At 38.2% G+C, this 18833-nt stretch overlaps 1 protein-coding gene across 1 annotated transcript in view; it reads left to right on the top strand.

Moving 5' to 3' along the window:
• LOC144079045 (uncharacterized) overlaps window positions 1–18833 on the top strand; it is a 36972-nt gene that overhangs the window by 3732 nt on the left and 14407 nt on the right. The window contains exon 2 of the mRNA XM_077607580.1: window positions 5190–5271. Coding sequence (XP_077463706.1) covers window positions 5190–5271 — 82 coding nt within the window. The remainder of the gene's footprint in view (window positions 1–5189; window positions 5272–18833) is intronic.

The following is an 18833-nucleotide window of genomic DNA, read 5'->3' as shown; positions in this document are numbered from 1 at the left end:
CATTGAGAGGCAGAGACTACTTCTCTGCAACTTTCTAGTTAGTTAGGCATGAAGGACTCTCCTTGAAACAGACCTTTGGACAAACAGACCAGATTTTATTGATCGCAAACTCAAGCTAATAAAGTTGCAGTCAGAAATTTAAGGGCTGGTGCCATTTTAAAGACTTTTTCACATACTAAAATGTAACCCTTTTTCACACTCTCAGGATGTCAATTTGTTCCCCGTCTACATAGGAAAATAAGACTAGTCCAAATCCATTTTGTCATAATCCTTCAAACTCAATGTAGGGTATACCTTCAAAAAACTATCAAGGCCCCAGATATGGTTTAAAATAGAAACCTGGCATGAAGTTTAGGGATGCAATAACCCATCACTTTTGATCAAGATATCAGTTTGTTAACCACAATCAAAACGAAATTGGTCAAAGTGCAATTCAATAAATAGTATAATTACTTTTGTGGCTTTTTTTTCAAATGTCTCAATCTATCTAAACAATATCAAAATAGTTTTTTTTTTCTTATTTTTTTGCCTGAGGTGAAATAGATGTGATTGTTTTAAAAGCCTGTGTTTGTAGAAATAAAATAAAAAAAACATTAGTACACAATGTGACCTACAAGACCCAACATCTGATGTCCAGTTATATACTCACCCGACTCTCTGCCAACCTTCCTGGTCAAAACAGATTGGACGTCCGGCAACATAATGACAGCCAATTAGCAGTGACTAGGGCCCAATGAATGATTATATTGATTGAAAGCCCTTCAATTGAATCAAAGTGTGGCAGACTTTATACCAGCAAATATCATATCCTTCTCCATTGATTCGATATCCTTTCTTCATAAAATTGGTGATTTTGTAAATATGCAAAACTTTTAAGATGTCAAATAATCCTTGGAGCCTTATACTATACTTGTACTAACCAACATTGATTGGATTTTCAAAACATAGCTCCGACGACATTATATACTTGGTCGTTCAATCCCTAATTGGCAGAAAATGTCATTTCATAAAAAGTTGTTTATTCATGTCGTAATATTATTGACTCCTTGTTCAACAAATCAATGTTATTCGTGTGATTCTTACTGACGGCACGTCTAACTATTAGTCCTCATTCTATTTCACTGGAAGGGGTGTCCAACTCTTTAAAGCAGGTTAATTAGAATTCAACCGAGTATTGCACTTTACCGATGGAGCACACTAAAATCTTTGACCCACCTGTGTGTCCACTAACAGTATAATGGGCTAAGAGTGCGCAACTACTCATCTACTGTAAGTGCTGCCCATTAAAAGTAGAGAGAGAATATCTAAGTCAATGTGCCCTGTGAAAGACATAACAGACACTCAGAGTTTCGCTTCATTCACGACATGGCACTTTAGCAGGTGTAGTGGTAATTGATTTTTTTAGAAAGCGCACCGAACCTTTAGTACATGAAGGTTCTTTTTCTTTGATAGTAGAATAGGATGCGCTTCATACTGGGAAATGATGCTGTTAAATCATCAGATTTGAAGGGGTTCTTTACAGTTGAGTGGAGACTGTTGGTTACGTACACTATCAGCAAAAGTAGAGTTTTGAAGGGTTAAGACGTCAGATAATTTATTCCGAGCCAATCTGCAACAAATTTGGATGTTCTTTGGCTTTGCATAGTGATTTGAGGGCCCAAGAAAAAAAATCAAGGGATGGGGTCGAGAAATTAAAAATCCGAATCAACCCTGGTAGACTAGATGTAGATTAAGTGTATTAGTATTTCAATGAGATTCACATGACTAAAGAGAACTCAAATTCTAACTTATGTTTGTCACCAAAAGATGCGCAATTCAATTTGACTGTGTTTTACTCAAAATTGTCTGAGCTTATTTATCAATGTTTTTGCTTAATATATAGTTTGACTATACTACTACTTTTTCTCTCATACCAAGTAAAACAAGGGATGTCCAAACTTTTTTCTAAAAATGTAAATCCTTCCACTTTCATTTATTTATTTTGTTAAATAGATGATTGGAATCAATTTTTTCAAGGTATTTGAAGTATTAACTTGTTGGCTGCCATTCACTCCAGTAGACCACCCAATCCATTTGGACTGGGAGGACTGGTCTCAATGTAATGTTGAAGCAACTTCCCAACTCGGCAACATTCTTCCACCACTTTGCTCACAAGTCGACGCAACATGGCGCATGGTAAAAATGCCACGGTGGGAGGTGGCGATGTTCTCGGTCAGCGCCACGAGAGCTCTTCAGCAGTCAGCTCGGACACCTCGGCCGGCGTCATCTGACTTGTATTGAACGACTGTGTGATTCACTGACCTTCTGGCTGCCTCATGCCTTGCTAATGTAATCTAGTGCTTCTGCTGCCGCTGCGAGTGCTGGCTCATGGATCTACCTCCCTCTTATTTTTCTTTGCTTTATCAAAATGTAAGCGCAATCGCTGGCGCACACCCAGCTGCTCTTTTGATTAGACTTTCTAACCATTAGGTTAAGCTGGCCAAATGCACCAACATTGAAATGAATTTATCAATCAAATTGGAATGTGCAAATTAGTAGATCCATGTATGATAAAGGGTTGAGAATGAGATGGGGTTTATTCAAACTGATTTTAAGATGGAGTGGTTTAGACACCTTGGGCCTTTTTTAATTTTATCATAAAACAACAAACATTAACGAAACAATACTAAAATGGAAAACAACATGCATAGGCATCTCTTAACATGATTTTTTTTTTTACAAAAAAAAAACTACATAACAGTTGGTAGGTGGTCATAGTAGGACAAAAGAGTGTGATTTATAGTCCGGAAAATACAGTACAATGAATTTAAATGACTAAATACACACATTTCAGTAGGCATTTCTTTTCTTAAAAGTGTGCTTTGACAAAACGTTCTATTCACTTTCCTTAAAAAACAAGTTCACATCAGAATGTAATCGTTTAGTGATTGTTAAAAAAAAAGATGAATGACATCATGGCCATCTTAAAGGTTTTATTTTATTCAAAAAAAAAGTTAACTGAAGATGGTGAAACTGGAGACAAAAGGTGTCAAAGGATAAGTTGTCTTTGAAAGGAAAGATGGTACCATAAAAGAGGAACTTAAGGGAAAATGGGAGTTGGAATTGCATGGGATTTGTTTTCTGTTTTTTTTCCCTCACTCTCTCACACACGCACACATGCACGTAGAATAAATCAGTGTGACTGTGGTGGATTTACATACATAATATAAATGCACATAAACACACCTAAGCAGTGTGGATTTTGTATGCATGGTTGCGCTTCCCTTAGCTGTGGCCACGGTTGCTAGGCTACCAGTCATTCCAGTTGTTGGAGGGGACTTGACATTAGGGAGAGCAAATTGACCACGGGAGGCTTTAATCTGCCATGAAACAGCAGCTGGCGCGCACATACACACCAACACACATGCCATTTGAACTTTATTTCAACATTTTTATGCCTCACACATTAGTTCATACAATTGTCCCTTCTGTGTGTGACTCTCACTGTCTTCACTGGCCAATTTCCGTCACTTTTCTGGACCGATTACGTTCTTTCACTGTGTGTGGACATGCTTGCTTACACACATTTAATAATCCTGTTGGATGGGGATTGAAATGTTGGTTTATGCAGTGATAAACATGGAAGCCATGACTGCAATGCTATACGCTTACTGTACATAGGTTCATTCAAATGTATGACGACGTCAAAGAATTGAGGAAGGAATTAACTCGTAGTTAACTCAGAGTAATTAACTGAGTTCATTATTTTAATCGCAAGTTAACATCAGAGGCACCAGAGAATTGAAGATTTTTTCCTGCTTCATCTTTGTCTGATTATGCACAGATGTAATTTAGAAACAAGTTTGTCAATTAGAGTGGTGGCCTAAACGTGCAAGTTCACATTGCAGGCATGTTTATGATTTTACGCCAATAATACTCGGTTTTTAAGTTGTAATTGGGATGTTCTTTTAATGGAACATTTAAAAGAAATAAAGGTGTGCTATGTACTTTTTTAAATGGAATAATACTTGGCAATATTAACGGTATATTGTGATATGAAGTGACACAATACGACATTCGCTTCCTAATGAAGAGTAATATTTAAGAATAATTATCCATTTATTTTTTTGAGTCGTTTTTTTCCTCACAGATGCCATTTTAGAATATGACGTCACATGTCAATGTCATAAATATACGTTTTTCTCATTTGAAGCCAACCATAAACAATAAATTAGGTGTGCCTTCAGTCATCATCCCACCAGAATTTATTTTATAACTTATTTTGCAATATCGCTCCAAGACGCAATACCCATCTCCATTTAAATTTATGTTGGTGTTTATGACAATAGTCTAATTTTTACACTCTAATAAATCCCTTTTAAACCTTGCGGCTTCTTGTCCAGTGTGTCTTATTTATGATTTTAGAGGCTAATGAGCTGCATTTTTGTTGTTGTAAATATCGCTTTAAACAATGAAACACATTCCACATAATGCAGTAATTTAATTTTTTTTTAATTTCAACAAAATGTAAACAGTTTGTGACCTTCATTTTTTTCAGAGACGTCACTTAATATTTAATCTATTCCTGTCCTGATGCCTGCTTTTGTTGCAATTACCTTGCATTTGATTTACTTGATGTCTAAATTATAATATGGCCTGTCTTCAATGAACCTGTAACACAATCTGATATCATAGTCAGACTGCTTCTGCTTTATGAGCAATAACCCATTCACCCCAGGGGTATATCAATCCTAATGCAGCTATTAAAGTCTGCTCAGGACATTATTGTGATTAGTGGCTTTATTTTTTATTTTTTTTTGGAACAGCACAAAAAGTGAATGCGAAAAGGGAAACATTGAAATGATTGCCGGCCTTTGTTAATCACGGCTAATCTTCATAATTGTGATATTAATCAGAGTCGTGCGTTCATTTTTTGGAGACTTCCTCACCTTGTTTTTGAACGGCAGATGGTGAGAGTTGACATCATTAAATGATGTTTCCTCAGAGAATGTCCTTATTGTTGCCATCATGCAAAAAAGACACTCATATTCATTACAGTTTCAGGGGTTGTTTATTAGATGAATGAAAATAATGGCACGATGCGACCCAAAGTGATTGCTCTAAATATGCCTGTGGTTATTTTAACATCATCCCTATTTCATTGTTTTTTTTTTCCCAAAATAACATTTTTAAATGTTTTTATTTTTTAGGAATCACTTCCAAAATGACACCCTCCATTGGCCTTTCACCTGGAAAGTGATAGCTGGACTAACAACCCCACCCAGTGGTCAGGTGAGTCACTTCCATAGCCGGAAACCTCCTACAGGCTCATTTCCTTTTGGATTATAGCAGCAACAATTCAATATAATTAATGTTCCTTCTTAGGAAACTGGAAATTGACCAAGAAAACATTGAGCAAGCTTTTATGTTATTGATTAATAGGTGAGGAAGGGCATTAGATTCTTTCTAGAAGTGATACTAGACTAATCACTTTGTTGATTTTCTCATAATAAGTTTAAATGCGCATCATAGATACCAATACTTTTTTGTCTGATGATTGTTTGGGAAGTTGATGAACCAGATGAAATTTATCATTACGTATGCTTTTCTTTTCCCTCAATGTCAAATCTTTATTCAACCTGTCACGAGCACATTATTTATCTAATATAATCTGACTTATTCATGTTGTAATATGTATAATGCATAGCTTACATGTGTGGGTGAATTATTAATTGATCTGGTTGAATCCACGTGTTTGTTCATGGATGAATGATTGGGCATATTTTTGCAGAGATTTTCTTTTAATGTATAGATAGGCAGTAAATTTCAGTCACGTTCAGAAAACATTTATTGACACCTTAGCATGCCAACTACAGTAACATTGAATCCATAATCTTATATCTGTAAGGCTGACCTGCTTTAACTAGCCCAACAAAAACATATCAATAACAATGTTTTCTAATTTACACTGCTGTTGTACGACACATGGATTTGAATTATTACCCATCTGTCCATTGTTCTCTGCACTAATTAATATTTTCTTCTGTCCATAATATTATTTTGATATCTCCAAAGCTCCAAAGAGATTTGAACCATAATTGGTATTGGCAAAGTTATATTGTGTTTATTTTATTTCTTGGCCAAAGAAGATAAAACCAGTTACCATTTAGTAACTTAGTACCTATGGGTCTGCTTTAAAAAAAACATACACTGAACTTTAGATGTATAACCTTAAATTGAATGTTTCAGAGGTGAGGGTTCATTTGTAAATTAATTTAATTTGGTCCAAAATTGTGGCACTTTGTGTTTTCTAGATTTGCCAAAAATACTCTTCCATTAAATCCTAGCATTTTCATGAACATTTGAATATATTTGACTACATTACAGTTCTATAAAGATGCAAATTTTGGGCTTGTACTGTTTGCTGTAACTTGTGCAAGATGCAAGTACACTAAATCCCATCGACTGTCAAGGGACTATGTGGTGTGTGAGTATTTAAGATCATAATGTAAATTGCTAGCTAGCCATGTGAAGACGAAATGAAAAATTCCTGACGCTAAAGTCGTGATTAAATTTCCCATCAACTGCGATCTGCACTTCCCTTTTCCTAATACCCGCAAGCCGTCAGTGCCAACAGAACTGCGCATGTCGACGTGCACAACAGGCTGCCAAAAGGCAATCATAGCCACCGCAGAGCAGCAGAATTCAATGAGATGGATCATGTGGCTGTATCAAGTGCACTTCATGAAAAGACTTTCAATGTGAGAAGAGGAACGCATTACGCATGACATGATCACTGAAATGAGTAAACACACGAGGCTCCGCCTTTGGAACAAGAGTTTGAAACTTCTCTCATTTTCTGAACAACTTTATCCTCATTAGGGTCGTGGGGGGTGCTGGAGCCTATCCCAGCTGACTCCGAGCCAGAGGCGGGAATCTGAATCAGTGGGCAGCCGATCGCAGGGCACAAGGAGACAAAGGACAACCATGCACACTCACAATCATACCTAGGGGCAATTTAGAGTGTCCAATCAGCCTACCATACATGTTTTTGGAATGTGGGAGGAAACCGGAGTACCCGGAGGAAACCCACACAGGATTGGGGAGAACATGCAAACTCCACACAGGTGGACGTGACTTGGATTTGAACCCATGTCTCCCACTGTGAGGCCGACATGCTAACCACTAGTCCACCGGGCCAACCAAGTTTGAAACTTACAGAAACATACTTTACGTCAATATTAAATTATTGTCAATAGGTTACATTTTTGGGGGGGAAATTCCTGTAATAAGGCAGCTTGATCTGTTGGGCTTCTGTCAATGCTGGATTGTTGGCTTTTAAACATAATAAAGTCATTGAAAAGAAACGTGTGAAGCGTTCAAGTAAATTCAATGTGATTCGATTTAAAGCTATGAAGGTATTGAGCGGTTGGGGTGAACTGAAACCAGATGACTCATCCGACAGCTTTTGAATACATGCTTCAAGCACCTTAATAAACCTATTTGCCGCCTAATTAATTAGTTTTCCACACTCCCACAGTGTTGATATGTTATGTGATAGGATCACAATCACAAATGGCGCATGGACAGTTGACATCTACATTTATTGCATCTACATGGAGCGCATGTCAAACTCATTTTTTATTATGTTACGATTTCATTTGGAAGGCCGTCTTGTCTGCCAAATAGGCTGCCGACACGAATCAACTAATACATTTCCATCTTTTATGATCGTCGACAGTTCATCATAAGATTTTCCCCAAAATGGTCTTTTTGAGCCTCTTATTAGGAAATATCCTTGATTTTTTTTTCATTTAAAAAAACCCTTATTTGAGCCTCTTATTAGGAAATATCCTTGATTTTTTTTTCATTTACAAAAATCCTTATTTGAACTTTTTGTCTTAGTAAGTCAGTTCTTATACACTAGTTTTTTCCTCTTCATTTTGCTTTTTCTGGTTGATGCATCTTGCAGTCAGTATGATACATTACCATAACTGTCAACATATACATTTTTCCCATATTCTATACGTTTATTTTTTTGGAACATTTCAAAATGTGTATGCCGTATAATAGCTTTTGTATAGGATTTTTTTTTTTGTAAAACCGATCTCGTTTTACCCATTTTGGCTCTAATCCAGATCGTCTCAGTCAGTGGTCACAGACGAAAACGTCATCGTGAACTGCTAATATTGTCGTGCTTTTAGCATGATATGCACATGCGCATTCACACGTTTGACTTTTCACAATATAAATATAGCGCGTCAGCAAGCAATGTACTGTCAGCGTCATACAGCGTCATCTACAGAATCTTGAATTCAGTGCATTAAAAAAGTCTCCTATGTGAGTAAATTTGTGCCACGTAGCATTTGTACAGTTTATTATCACTTAATGGAAATTGCAATCATTAATAAGGGGAGCAATTGCCCAAGGTTGACGGGTATGCATTTCAATATCCTGTTGATTTTCGAATCCTCAGTCACAACACTGTAAATCGGCTAGCAATCGTAATTTGGTTATTTTGCGACGTATTATATTACGTAGTGTCCACTAGAGGAAGCGTTCGGCCTCTCGATCTCTGAAGACATCACGTGAGCTCGAATCCCTGAGTGCCTGTACAGTGTGTGCTGCAGGGACCGTGGGGTTGTTAGCCTACTAATAGGCCCATATGGTCCCAAAACAAACAAACTCTCCCCTTTATTGCTCATAATGAGGTCATGAAGACAATGGTCTCACTGCGAGCAAGCCAAGGCCAGTGGGGAACGTGCCCGAGGTTGCGGGCTGAGCCGCCATGACAGAAGGTCAATAACCTGCAGCCTCTTGTCACAACCGCATATGGGAATGATAATCATGGGATGTCCGGTTCCTTCTCAGAATGTATTATGCGTTGCCATGTAAACAATCTGCGATATAAACCGAATATGATATAAACATGCATAATGTGTTTTACAAATTCATAGCTGCCTCAAACAAGATGAATTATTGATTTTTTTTTTACTGCTTTTGTTTTGCTTGCTTGTATTCATTTTTAAGGTCATTTTGGATGGCATAAAACACTAAAGAAATGACATTCCCACCGTGGTGTGAACAGCAAACACAAATGCTTTTGTCTCAGAGCTAAATCGCTTCTTAATCAAATATGCAAGAAAATTGAGAAGAAAGCAGTCTAGTGTGTACAGAACAAAAAGATTGCTTTCAAATGTACCAAAGTTAAAAAGACAGTAATAATGATGTGCTAACTCATTGGTTGCCGTTGGTAGCGAAAGACGTCGTCCAATCCATTTGTGCTGAACGCACAAAGATTCTTTCAATGAAATGCTATTAAACTTATAAGTGGGGTAACATTGAAGCTAGTGGTTTTGTAGAAGGATCGTGAGTTTGAATCCCAGTTATGCACATTGCCATTACGTCCTTAGCTAAGCCATGCAAAACAATGCCTCGCTTCTGTCAGTCTGCCCCATGTCACCTGTGTTTACAATAGCATCTTATCATGCCCTAGTGTAGAGTGAAAGAATAAAGCAATGAAAAGCAGGTTTGAGTGGCCTGAAAAGTGCAACATTTATTTTTTTTGAGTAAAAAAGGAAAATCTGACATTTTTAAATGTCAGTTTATCAGAATAGTTTCAACCGGTGGATTCATCTGTCCTCTTCCACCCTCCTCTGAAGGATTATGATTCCTTCCTATGGTGATATTTAGTTGGTTAGCAAAGTTTACTTCACCGTATAGTTGTATGAAATTACCCTATGATTTTTTTTTTGTAACTCACATTTTGTAAGTGGAAAATTGCCACCCAAAAAACAACTCAACTCATTCTCGACATTCAATGAAGTCTTTTCTCTTGTGACATCGATGATGCTTGTCTTTACAAATGGTATGAAATGGACAATGGAATAATTTGTTCATGACGTACATTTCAACAGCGGCAACTGATCTGTCAGATCAAGACTGATTTGCAAATTCTATTTATGGATCCTATGTGAAACATTCTCACCTATTTCTATTGGGAAAGCCATGTTGGTACCGCCAGGAAAATCTGTCATTTCACAGCTAACCCTCTTTTGGGAACTCTAACATCACATTGAACATCCCCACTCATCACGTCACATGTGATCACATTTGCTGACTGCGTGAGTTGAACGTATGTCTTATTTTTCATGAAATGAAAGTGAGCGAGTCTGATTCATTTCAATGCTTTTGGAGGTAGCACGTTGACCAGCTGGTCTGGCTTTTTGATGTTCCTCTCCTCTTTCATTCTTCGGGCTTTTTCTCTTTTTCCGTCAAACCCTTCTGGGTACCAATTAGAGCTCAAAGCTGCTGCTGTGTGTGTTCACGTACATGCGCAAGAGACTTGAGGTGTGTGTGTGAGGGGGTGTATTTGTGCCTGACTTCATGTGTAATACTGCCAACTCAGAAAACAAGCTATAGGCTACCTGTCAACAAGCACTTCAATGTCCACCATCTGCTCATTTAAAGATAATACTCCTAAATACACCAGATTTCACAAGCCTCTAACAGTAAAAATGAGGAATAAACAGATTTGCCGTATATTTGTCTTGTGAGAGTCAGCAAATTTGGGGTTGAACCCAAATTGTAAATATGTAAGCTTCACAAAAAGTACAAAAGGGAAGAGTAAGATTATATTAGAATTAGATTAGAATTGGATTAGAGTTGGATTAGTTAGATTAGGGTTAGATTGGGGTTAGATTGGGGTTAGATTGGGGTTAGATTGGGGTTAGATTGGGGTTAGATTGGGGTTAGATTGGGGTTAGATTGGGGTTAGATTAGGGTTAGATTCGGATTAGATTCGGATTAGATTCGGATTAGATTCGGATTAGATTCGGATTAGATTCGGATTAGATTCGGATTAGATTCGGATTAGATTCGGATTAGATTCGGATTAGATTCGGATCAGATTCGGATCAGATTCGGATCAGATTAGATTAGATTAGAACAGAATTTTATTTCATCCCATATTTGGGAAATTTCTTGGTTGCAGTAGCAGAGAGACACAAGACACAAGACATTGTAGACCTAGGTAAAAAAAAAAACTGGAGCCACACACAGGAAGTCCACAAGAGCAAATGCTTATGCGCTGGAAACCTCTTTGGTCGGTTTTATGCCAAAATTTTATAAGACAACGCATCTATTCTGAATTCTTCCACTTCAAAATGGAACGAATCATAAAAGGAACAGACATTATCACACTGGCTATCTTTCTGTTAGCTTTATGAAACAGCTACACCCCTTTCGTAGGGGTGCATTTTAAATATTGATTTAAAAGTCGAACGCAATCATTTCTCCCGCAGTTAAAAATCCATTCTCAATCAATCCTGTGGATCAATTCTCTTCCTGACCACTGGAAACCAACACCTATCCACTTTGGCATCTGACATCTAACGTGGATTTTGGATTCCCGTGTCATTTTTATCCATTACAGATACATGCGTAGTATGTCTGAAAGTGCTCTCATTGCTATGTTAAGTGCTGTCTGCATTTTGAGGACATTTGTGAATAATCAGCATGAATCAATGAATGAATCCATTTATGAAACGATGCTCATTCTGTGCCGAGCTTTCAGTGTCATTCAAGTCAAACTTAGTTTTTCCCTTGTTGCTCAGATGCACTCTATTATCAGCTAACAGCGCTTACTTCTCCACTCCAGGGACACCACGTCCCCGTGGGGGGAAGAATGACACATTTTGAAAGCGATCTTTTATTCCAGCCATCATTTCCTTCTTTTTCCTTGCTCAATTTCCTGCCATTATCGGCATATCATGCGTGCAAAAGAAATTGTCATCTTCAACCACTTTGAGTAAAGACAATCTACGTAAAACCTCGCCTGTAGAATTTGTTATTTGTATTGACTTCCTATCTAGACCGTTCACTGAATCACTGCAAGCCCTTCCAGTTCAAATGGATTAGACGTCTATTCCCGTCAATACCGGCCGATGAGTTAACGTGTCCCTTTTCAGGAGACGCTGACTCATTGTTTTTCTACAAACCTCATTTCAAGGGCTCTGAGGGTACACTAAACAACAACTTAAGCAGTCAACAGGCCGTTCTTAAAGCAACCTGTCAGCATTCCAGCACTTGATTCACTCCAACGACTTTGGCTCACTTTCTCACTTTTTTTCGCTGCGCAGACAATTTCCAGCCAAGTGGGCTGTACTTTCTGTCGTTTTCCCCGAGTCCTGTGGCGGGCAAGGGCCTTTTGGACGCCCCTCTCGGCGGACAGTGCACTCAAAGAATGCCCCTCCGTGCCCTTGTTATTGGAAACCCTTTCAGGATGAATAACGAGAGGCATCACAGTGCCAAATATCCCAGGCAGGAGAGCGTAGGCATTTCTCTGCTTACGGGACGGAAACTACATCTGTTTGGCAGCTAAATAGCGTGCCGAGTCATCAATCTGGACAGAAGCACCTTGCTTTAAACTGGTTGGTTGGTTGGCTACATTTGAAAATATAGATGGGGCGACACACTGGATTGGATTGGATAACTTTATTCATTCCGTATTTGGGAAATTTCATTGTCACAGTAGCAAGAGTGTGAGAATGCAGATACAGGAAAGGCATTTTAGACATAAATAGATAGGTAATAAGCAAGTTAGTAAATAAATAAATATATAAATGAATAAGCATGTTGCTACAATATATATATATATATATATATATATATATATATATTGTGTATAAATATATATATATATATATATATATATATATATATATAAATATGTATGTATGTGTATATATATAGATATAGATATGTATATGTGTGTATATATATACATACATATATGCACATGTATATACACATATGTACGTATATATATATATATATATATATATATATATATATACACGTATATATACAGATGTATATACACACATATGTACGTATATATACATATAGACATGTATATATACTATATATACATGTGTATATATTATATACACATGTATATACACACATATGTACGTATATATACATATATACACATGTATATATACTATATATACATGTGTATATATTATATACACATGTATATACACACATGTACGTATATATACATATATACACATGTGTATATATACTATATATACATGTGTATATATTATATACACATGTATATACACACATATACTGTTGCGTTCACTGATTTTGATTGGGTGGAAAAAGACTGAAATTTGGCTGAAACAAGCGAAATGATCATATCATCTGATGCTACATATCAATATTTAAAAGTGAGGTAGGACCACAAATACAATAAAACAGGATTGTAGATGTTGAAAAACTACTGTCAGCTGCAATACGTTCTGGTTTTGTTCTTCTTTTGTGAATTTTATAATTATAAATCAAATATGCTGCTATGTGATGGTCGGCAGTGCAATTACAGCCAAGATAATCTGCAACACAGAATGCTTGCAATTGTTAAAAAAAAGTGTGTATTAATTATGCCTTATCGTCCAGAGTATGAGATAAGACCGATATTATCGGCATTTCAAGACACCACTGAACACTAAAATATGGAGGATGAGTCTCAAAAGGAATGGAACACCCTGTTTTTTTCTTCTCACCCCAAATGAACATTTCCCTTTTTAAGGAAGAAAAAAATGTGGCTTTCATTTAAAAGCCACAACACTCATCAAAAAGTTTTTAGTGGCACAGAGAAAACGGCTCGTACGTGACCCCCAAAGTGGAGAAACTGTGACACGTAAGGGAGGTTGTCATCGTCTTAATGGCTTCACTGCCACCCTCGTTTAGTCATTCTGTGGATTAATGTGAGCCTCTTTGCTCCGTCACTTTGTTTATCCTCGTGTGTGACGGGTCAGGTCCAGTCATGTGCGCTCAAGGCGGATGAAACGTTCTTTTTTTTGTGCGGACCGACGTTTTCTCTTGACACCTCGCACGGATGAAGTCGCTCTCACGGGCCTTACATCCACCAAGACGGTTCATGCAAATCAAAAGTGCAAGAGGATCATTATGTGAGCCTAGCTAAGTCTTCCAGGGTGTGATTGAATGAGAATATGCACATTCTGTCTTGAGGAAAGAAGGAAGCGGGTGAAATGGGGGTTAGTCGAGGGCTGATGCAAATAAGTCACTCTTTCGTCGCCGTTTATTTTCTTCTTCAAAGCAGCAATCTGCTCTATTTTACGAGCGGTGATGCGTTCGAATACCTTCTCATCAAGCAGGTACACGCTCTATTGTCGAGCTTCCGGGTGAGCGGATGACCTGTTAATGTCGGAAAGAATGTAAACACACTCATCAACATTACTGTTTTTTTCTCCTTCTCAATTGCTGGTAAATATGCCATAATGTGTGGACCTAGAAAACAATTTCAGGGATAGATGTGCGACAGGAGGGCTTTGGTTTCATTTGATTCATCTTAGTTTTACCGCCACATCTTAATCCAAGAGTGCCTCTTTGCCTCGTGAGCTATTTTTTGAACGACCGCCTCCAAATGTACATCAACCAACCAAGCCATTCAGTATGTAATGTATTACTGTACCATATGTCACTGTGTATATAGAATAGACTTGATAATTAATATTTTTGAGCATTACAATTTGTGTTGGGAAATTATTATTTATTTGGCGGCCTGGTGCATGTCGGCCTCACAATTCGGGGCTCAAGGTTTCGATCACATTTCACGTCAAGGATGTGAATGGCTCACAATATTGACATATTGTACACCTTTGCTCAAAATCTAAAAACTCTACAAATTTTGCCCAAAAGACCTAACATAACATTCACCCTTCATTTGTAAAAAATCCTCCAATCGTTGACTGGCGTTGACGGCGATAGACATGCAATTCATTTGGATTTGGAGTCATTACTTGCTGCCAGCCTCCACCAGTTGGAATTGATTTGATGCACAGTACATCACATTAATGATACATGGTAACGCGAATGAATTTCTTTGTCTTCTACGGGGGAATTTGGGTTTTATTTCTGTAATTTAATCATCTTTCACTGGCTGTTTGATAAACAACCTGGCCTTTTGGTTTGATTTGCTCCTCTCAGGCTCTCCTGAGCAAAGCCGGGTATCTTGTTTATTGTGTCCTTGCTCTTTTCATCATTGTAAACACTGATGGTGGACACATGATCTGTACTAAATTGAAACTCTTGTTTTCCTCCGATTCTCCCTTTGCCTCGTTCAATTTCTGTGTCCTTCTCCATGACTGTTTACGTCTGCGCCCATCTATCCAGCCATCCATCCACCCCCCCCTTAGGCCAAGATGTCGAGGGAGAGGGCTGTTTATGAGCATCCTTACAGGAAAGCTACAGATAAATGTCACTGTCTGCGGCAGAATTAAACATTTAGTGGTAGGCCTTGGAAAGGGCTTTGGGATAAAACCGCTGCATTGCATTGCTTCCTTTTCACACCGTGGGTGCAGTAAACTCACACATTTACGTTACCAGTTAGCTTGAAGCAACCATCTCTGTTGGATGACTCTTTCTGAAAAGGTTCGACATGGCCCTAAAGTTGCATTTCCTATTGTCAGGGGTACTCGGTCGTTTGGTCGCCGGTCTTTTGGTCGCCCGGAAGGTTATTGATAATTACCATTTAAATCGTTGCTCAAATTCCCTAAATACAAACTGCGAATTATTATTTAGTCATACTTAATGCCCTAGTAATTATTAGGCTAAAGAAAAGCTCCAAATTTCCCGTACTTTTATTGTGTTTTGTAGAAGAACTTGTTAAGGCCCTGACTGACGTAGCTTCTTAAAGGGACAACGCATGTACATACAAACTCTTATACACTCACACGTCCGCTCAGTGAAACTGCTCAGGGCCATTGTTAGCTTTTATTGATGCGTAGACCGTGTTGTTTTACCTTGTTTTGTCGCCGGTCTTTTGGTCGCCTGTTGTTTGGGTCCGGGCGACCAAAAGTCCGGCGACCAAAAGTCCGGCGACCAAAAGACCGGCGACCAAAAGACGGCGACCAAAAGACCGTGACCAAAAGACGGCGACCAAAAGACGGCGACCAAAAGACCGCACACGATTGTCAGGAATGCCGTTTCCTCAGAACAAATCAAGAGATACAATTTGTGGTATATCAGATTGCACGTTAAATATCTTTTGTTTTTTTCGATTAGGTTGAACATGGTTTGCAAAACATGTTCTATTTGTAACACCTTCTTGACTTCATTTGCATTGGGATTCTAAGTGGAAGCATCCATCGTGTGCCTCTCGCAGTGTTGATCGTTCTTGGATAGTGAAGAAGAAGAACCGGACTGTCACGGCTGTGTTTCTTGGCCCCGGGCTGCAGATGCATCCCGGTACCCAGAGGAGTCGTTTAATGGCTCAGTCAGCGCCAGGCTTTTATGGGATCACATCTTTTAAAAGAGTGCTTTTTTTACCCTAGAATTACAGCACATTGAGGTGTGGCGAAGAGGTACGTTGAGAGCTCTCTGGCGTTTTGGAAGGGGACAGGTGTTTTATGGTCTAGTCCACTGAGGCGTCTGTGTGTGTGTGTCCTATGAAAGCCTGACAGGGGTAATCGCTCAGAGCGACGATGAAGCCTTAAACGCCAACTCGGCGTTCGACTTGACTGCATATCCAAATAACACTTCTAGAGTGCGGAGACAAAACTAATAAGGCATATTCTTTCTCTGAGCACTTCACAGGGAAAAGAGCCTTGAACTTCGACAATGTACAGACTTGATTTGCCCCCGCCCCGAAGACAAATAGTTTTCTTCTCTTTCGGTGCAGTCAAGAGGAGAAAGGGTGCAATTCATTGCCCTCGCAATGTCTTCATAGATGGCTATTTGTCAGGAACACTAACTTAATAATCCCACCGCACTGATGTAATGTCTGCTTTATCCCAGGTGTCCTCCCTCTAGCTTTAAATCCTTTAAGATTATTACATGAAATACATTATCGCTTACACTTGTTCTGCCAAATGAGCTCACTTAGTATCAAGGGCCTTTGGGGGGGAATTACAGACTTTCTCTGTTTTTTACAGAATTGCACTTACGAACACGTTAATAGTTTACAATAAAGTTTTAGATTAATGTGTCTTCTTTCTTCTTTCCGTGTTCTGACACTGTAATTGAAGATGGAGATGGAAGATGGTCATAAATGGCACTTTTAAAGGAATCGTTTTATGATTAATGTATTGTCAATCTTCAAGTTGAAAAAAATGACCTGTCTTTCAGCAGCAAATAGGCTTCCTTCTTGCCATTTTTGGGCAATTTTGTATTCATCTCTTTTGACATTACTGCCATAGACACAAGTAGTAACTTCAGCACTCGGCTTTAAAAAGATAGACACCACCACTTATAAATGACCTTGATTTGAAAGCGTTGCTTAAAGCATTCAAGTGGACCAATGGCGAATTTGTTATGCCTCTGATAATAGAAAAAAATATTTCTTAAACATAAACAACAACAAAAATGACAACATGTAAAAGCACCGCCATTATGAGACATCAGTTATACCCCACGTACATTAGAACCATCATATATACTCAAGTACCACATGCACTTTTGTATTGTTGTATAGGTGCGAAAAAATGAGATTGTTGATCAGTTTGTGTTAATATTCCAATGTTACTTCGATCACTGTGAAAAAAAATTTTTTAGTGTTTTTATTATTGTCATTAACACTAATTTTCTTCCACGTAAAAATAAAATCCCATTTGAAACATCTTGCTGCTTTAGCTAATAGTATTGTGGTAGTAATAATATAGGTTATCCTACTTTGCAGTTTTTCAATCATCGCGACCACGTCTGGTCTACATTATCCGCGATATTCAAGAGATTACTGTATTAATGTCGCCAGGAGGAAAGGGGGGGCAATCTGTGATACTATATGATTGTCAAAAATAGAAGCGCCATTAATAAAATGTCTGCCACCATGTTGTCATAATGAAAAGGCATTTTATTGTTCTGATAATTCATCATCCTCTTCTACAAGTGCCTATATTTTATCACACATACACATTTAGTGTTTGTTTAAGCATTTCTTGCCTATCGGTCGGCGAATGCATTTATCTGCCTTTTTGATGACTTGCATGCCGCAGGAAAACTACGCCTAGTTCCACGGAGGCGAGGTAGGCGCGTGATGGAGTGCTCCTTTCGGCAACCTGGCACCGATGTGAACACATTGATTTTTGTGACAGATTAAAAAACATCAAATCGACCATAAGAACAAGAAGGAAATTGCTAAATGGACCATATGTGCGCAAGAAGCTTTTATATGTATTCGTTCACCACCATCCATCTCATTCATAGCTATAGATCCCAAGTTGGACCCCTCACTTGTTTTGGTATGAGATCCCCGGCACCTCATGGACGCATGTTCATATATTATGCCAACTACATCCTGTTAAGTGATAATGCAAATGTTAGTTAATGCAACCCAGTTGTGATTACAGTAATAGTTACTGTATTTTCCAAACTACCTATTGAAATTTTTTCGTAGTTTGGATGATAATCAGGTGCGAATTGTGTTTTTTTGTTCATTTATTTACACCGACAGGCACAAATATGGCACTTGAAGTGAACCCTTCACACGTAAATACTGAAGATGAATGTTTTTATGGGTTGGTAGGAAATTGGAGTGAGTTTGAGAGTTTGGTAAAAAATATTGTGTTGTACGGTTGACTCCATAGTTGTTGAATGTGTCTACATGTTGCATTAACAGTTACCAATTGAACTTGTTGACCTTTCTTTACTTTAATATGCAATAATTGTTCTTAGTAGTCTAGTTTCTGCTTGTACAAACTCACCCCAAAATGCCACTTATACACCACTGTAGATTTTTTTTTTCTTTTGTTTGTCGTTGTCCTTTTTTTGCTTGGTCCGGCTTATAGTGCGGAAAATACAGGCTGCTTCGTTAATTTCATTGT

This window comes from Stigmatopora argus, chromosome 8 (genome assembly GCF_051989625.1).
Source record: "Stigmatopora argus isolate UIUO_Sarg chromosome 8, RoL_Sarg_1.0, whole genome shotgun sequence".
Classification (NCBI taxonomy): domain Eukaryota; kingdom Metazoa; phylum Chordata; class Actinopteri; order Syngnathiformes; family Syngnathidae; genus Stigmatopora; species Stigmatopora argus.
This window is presented reverse-complemented; position numbering and strand designations above follow the sequence as displayed.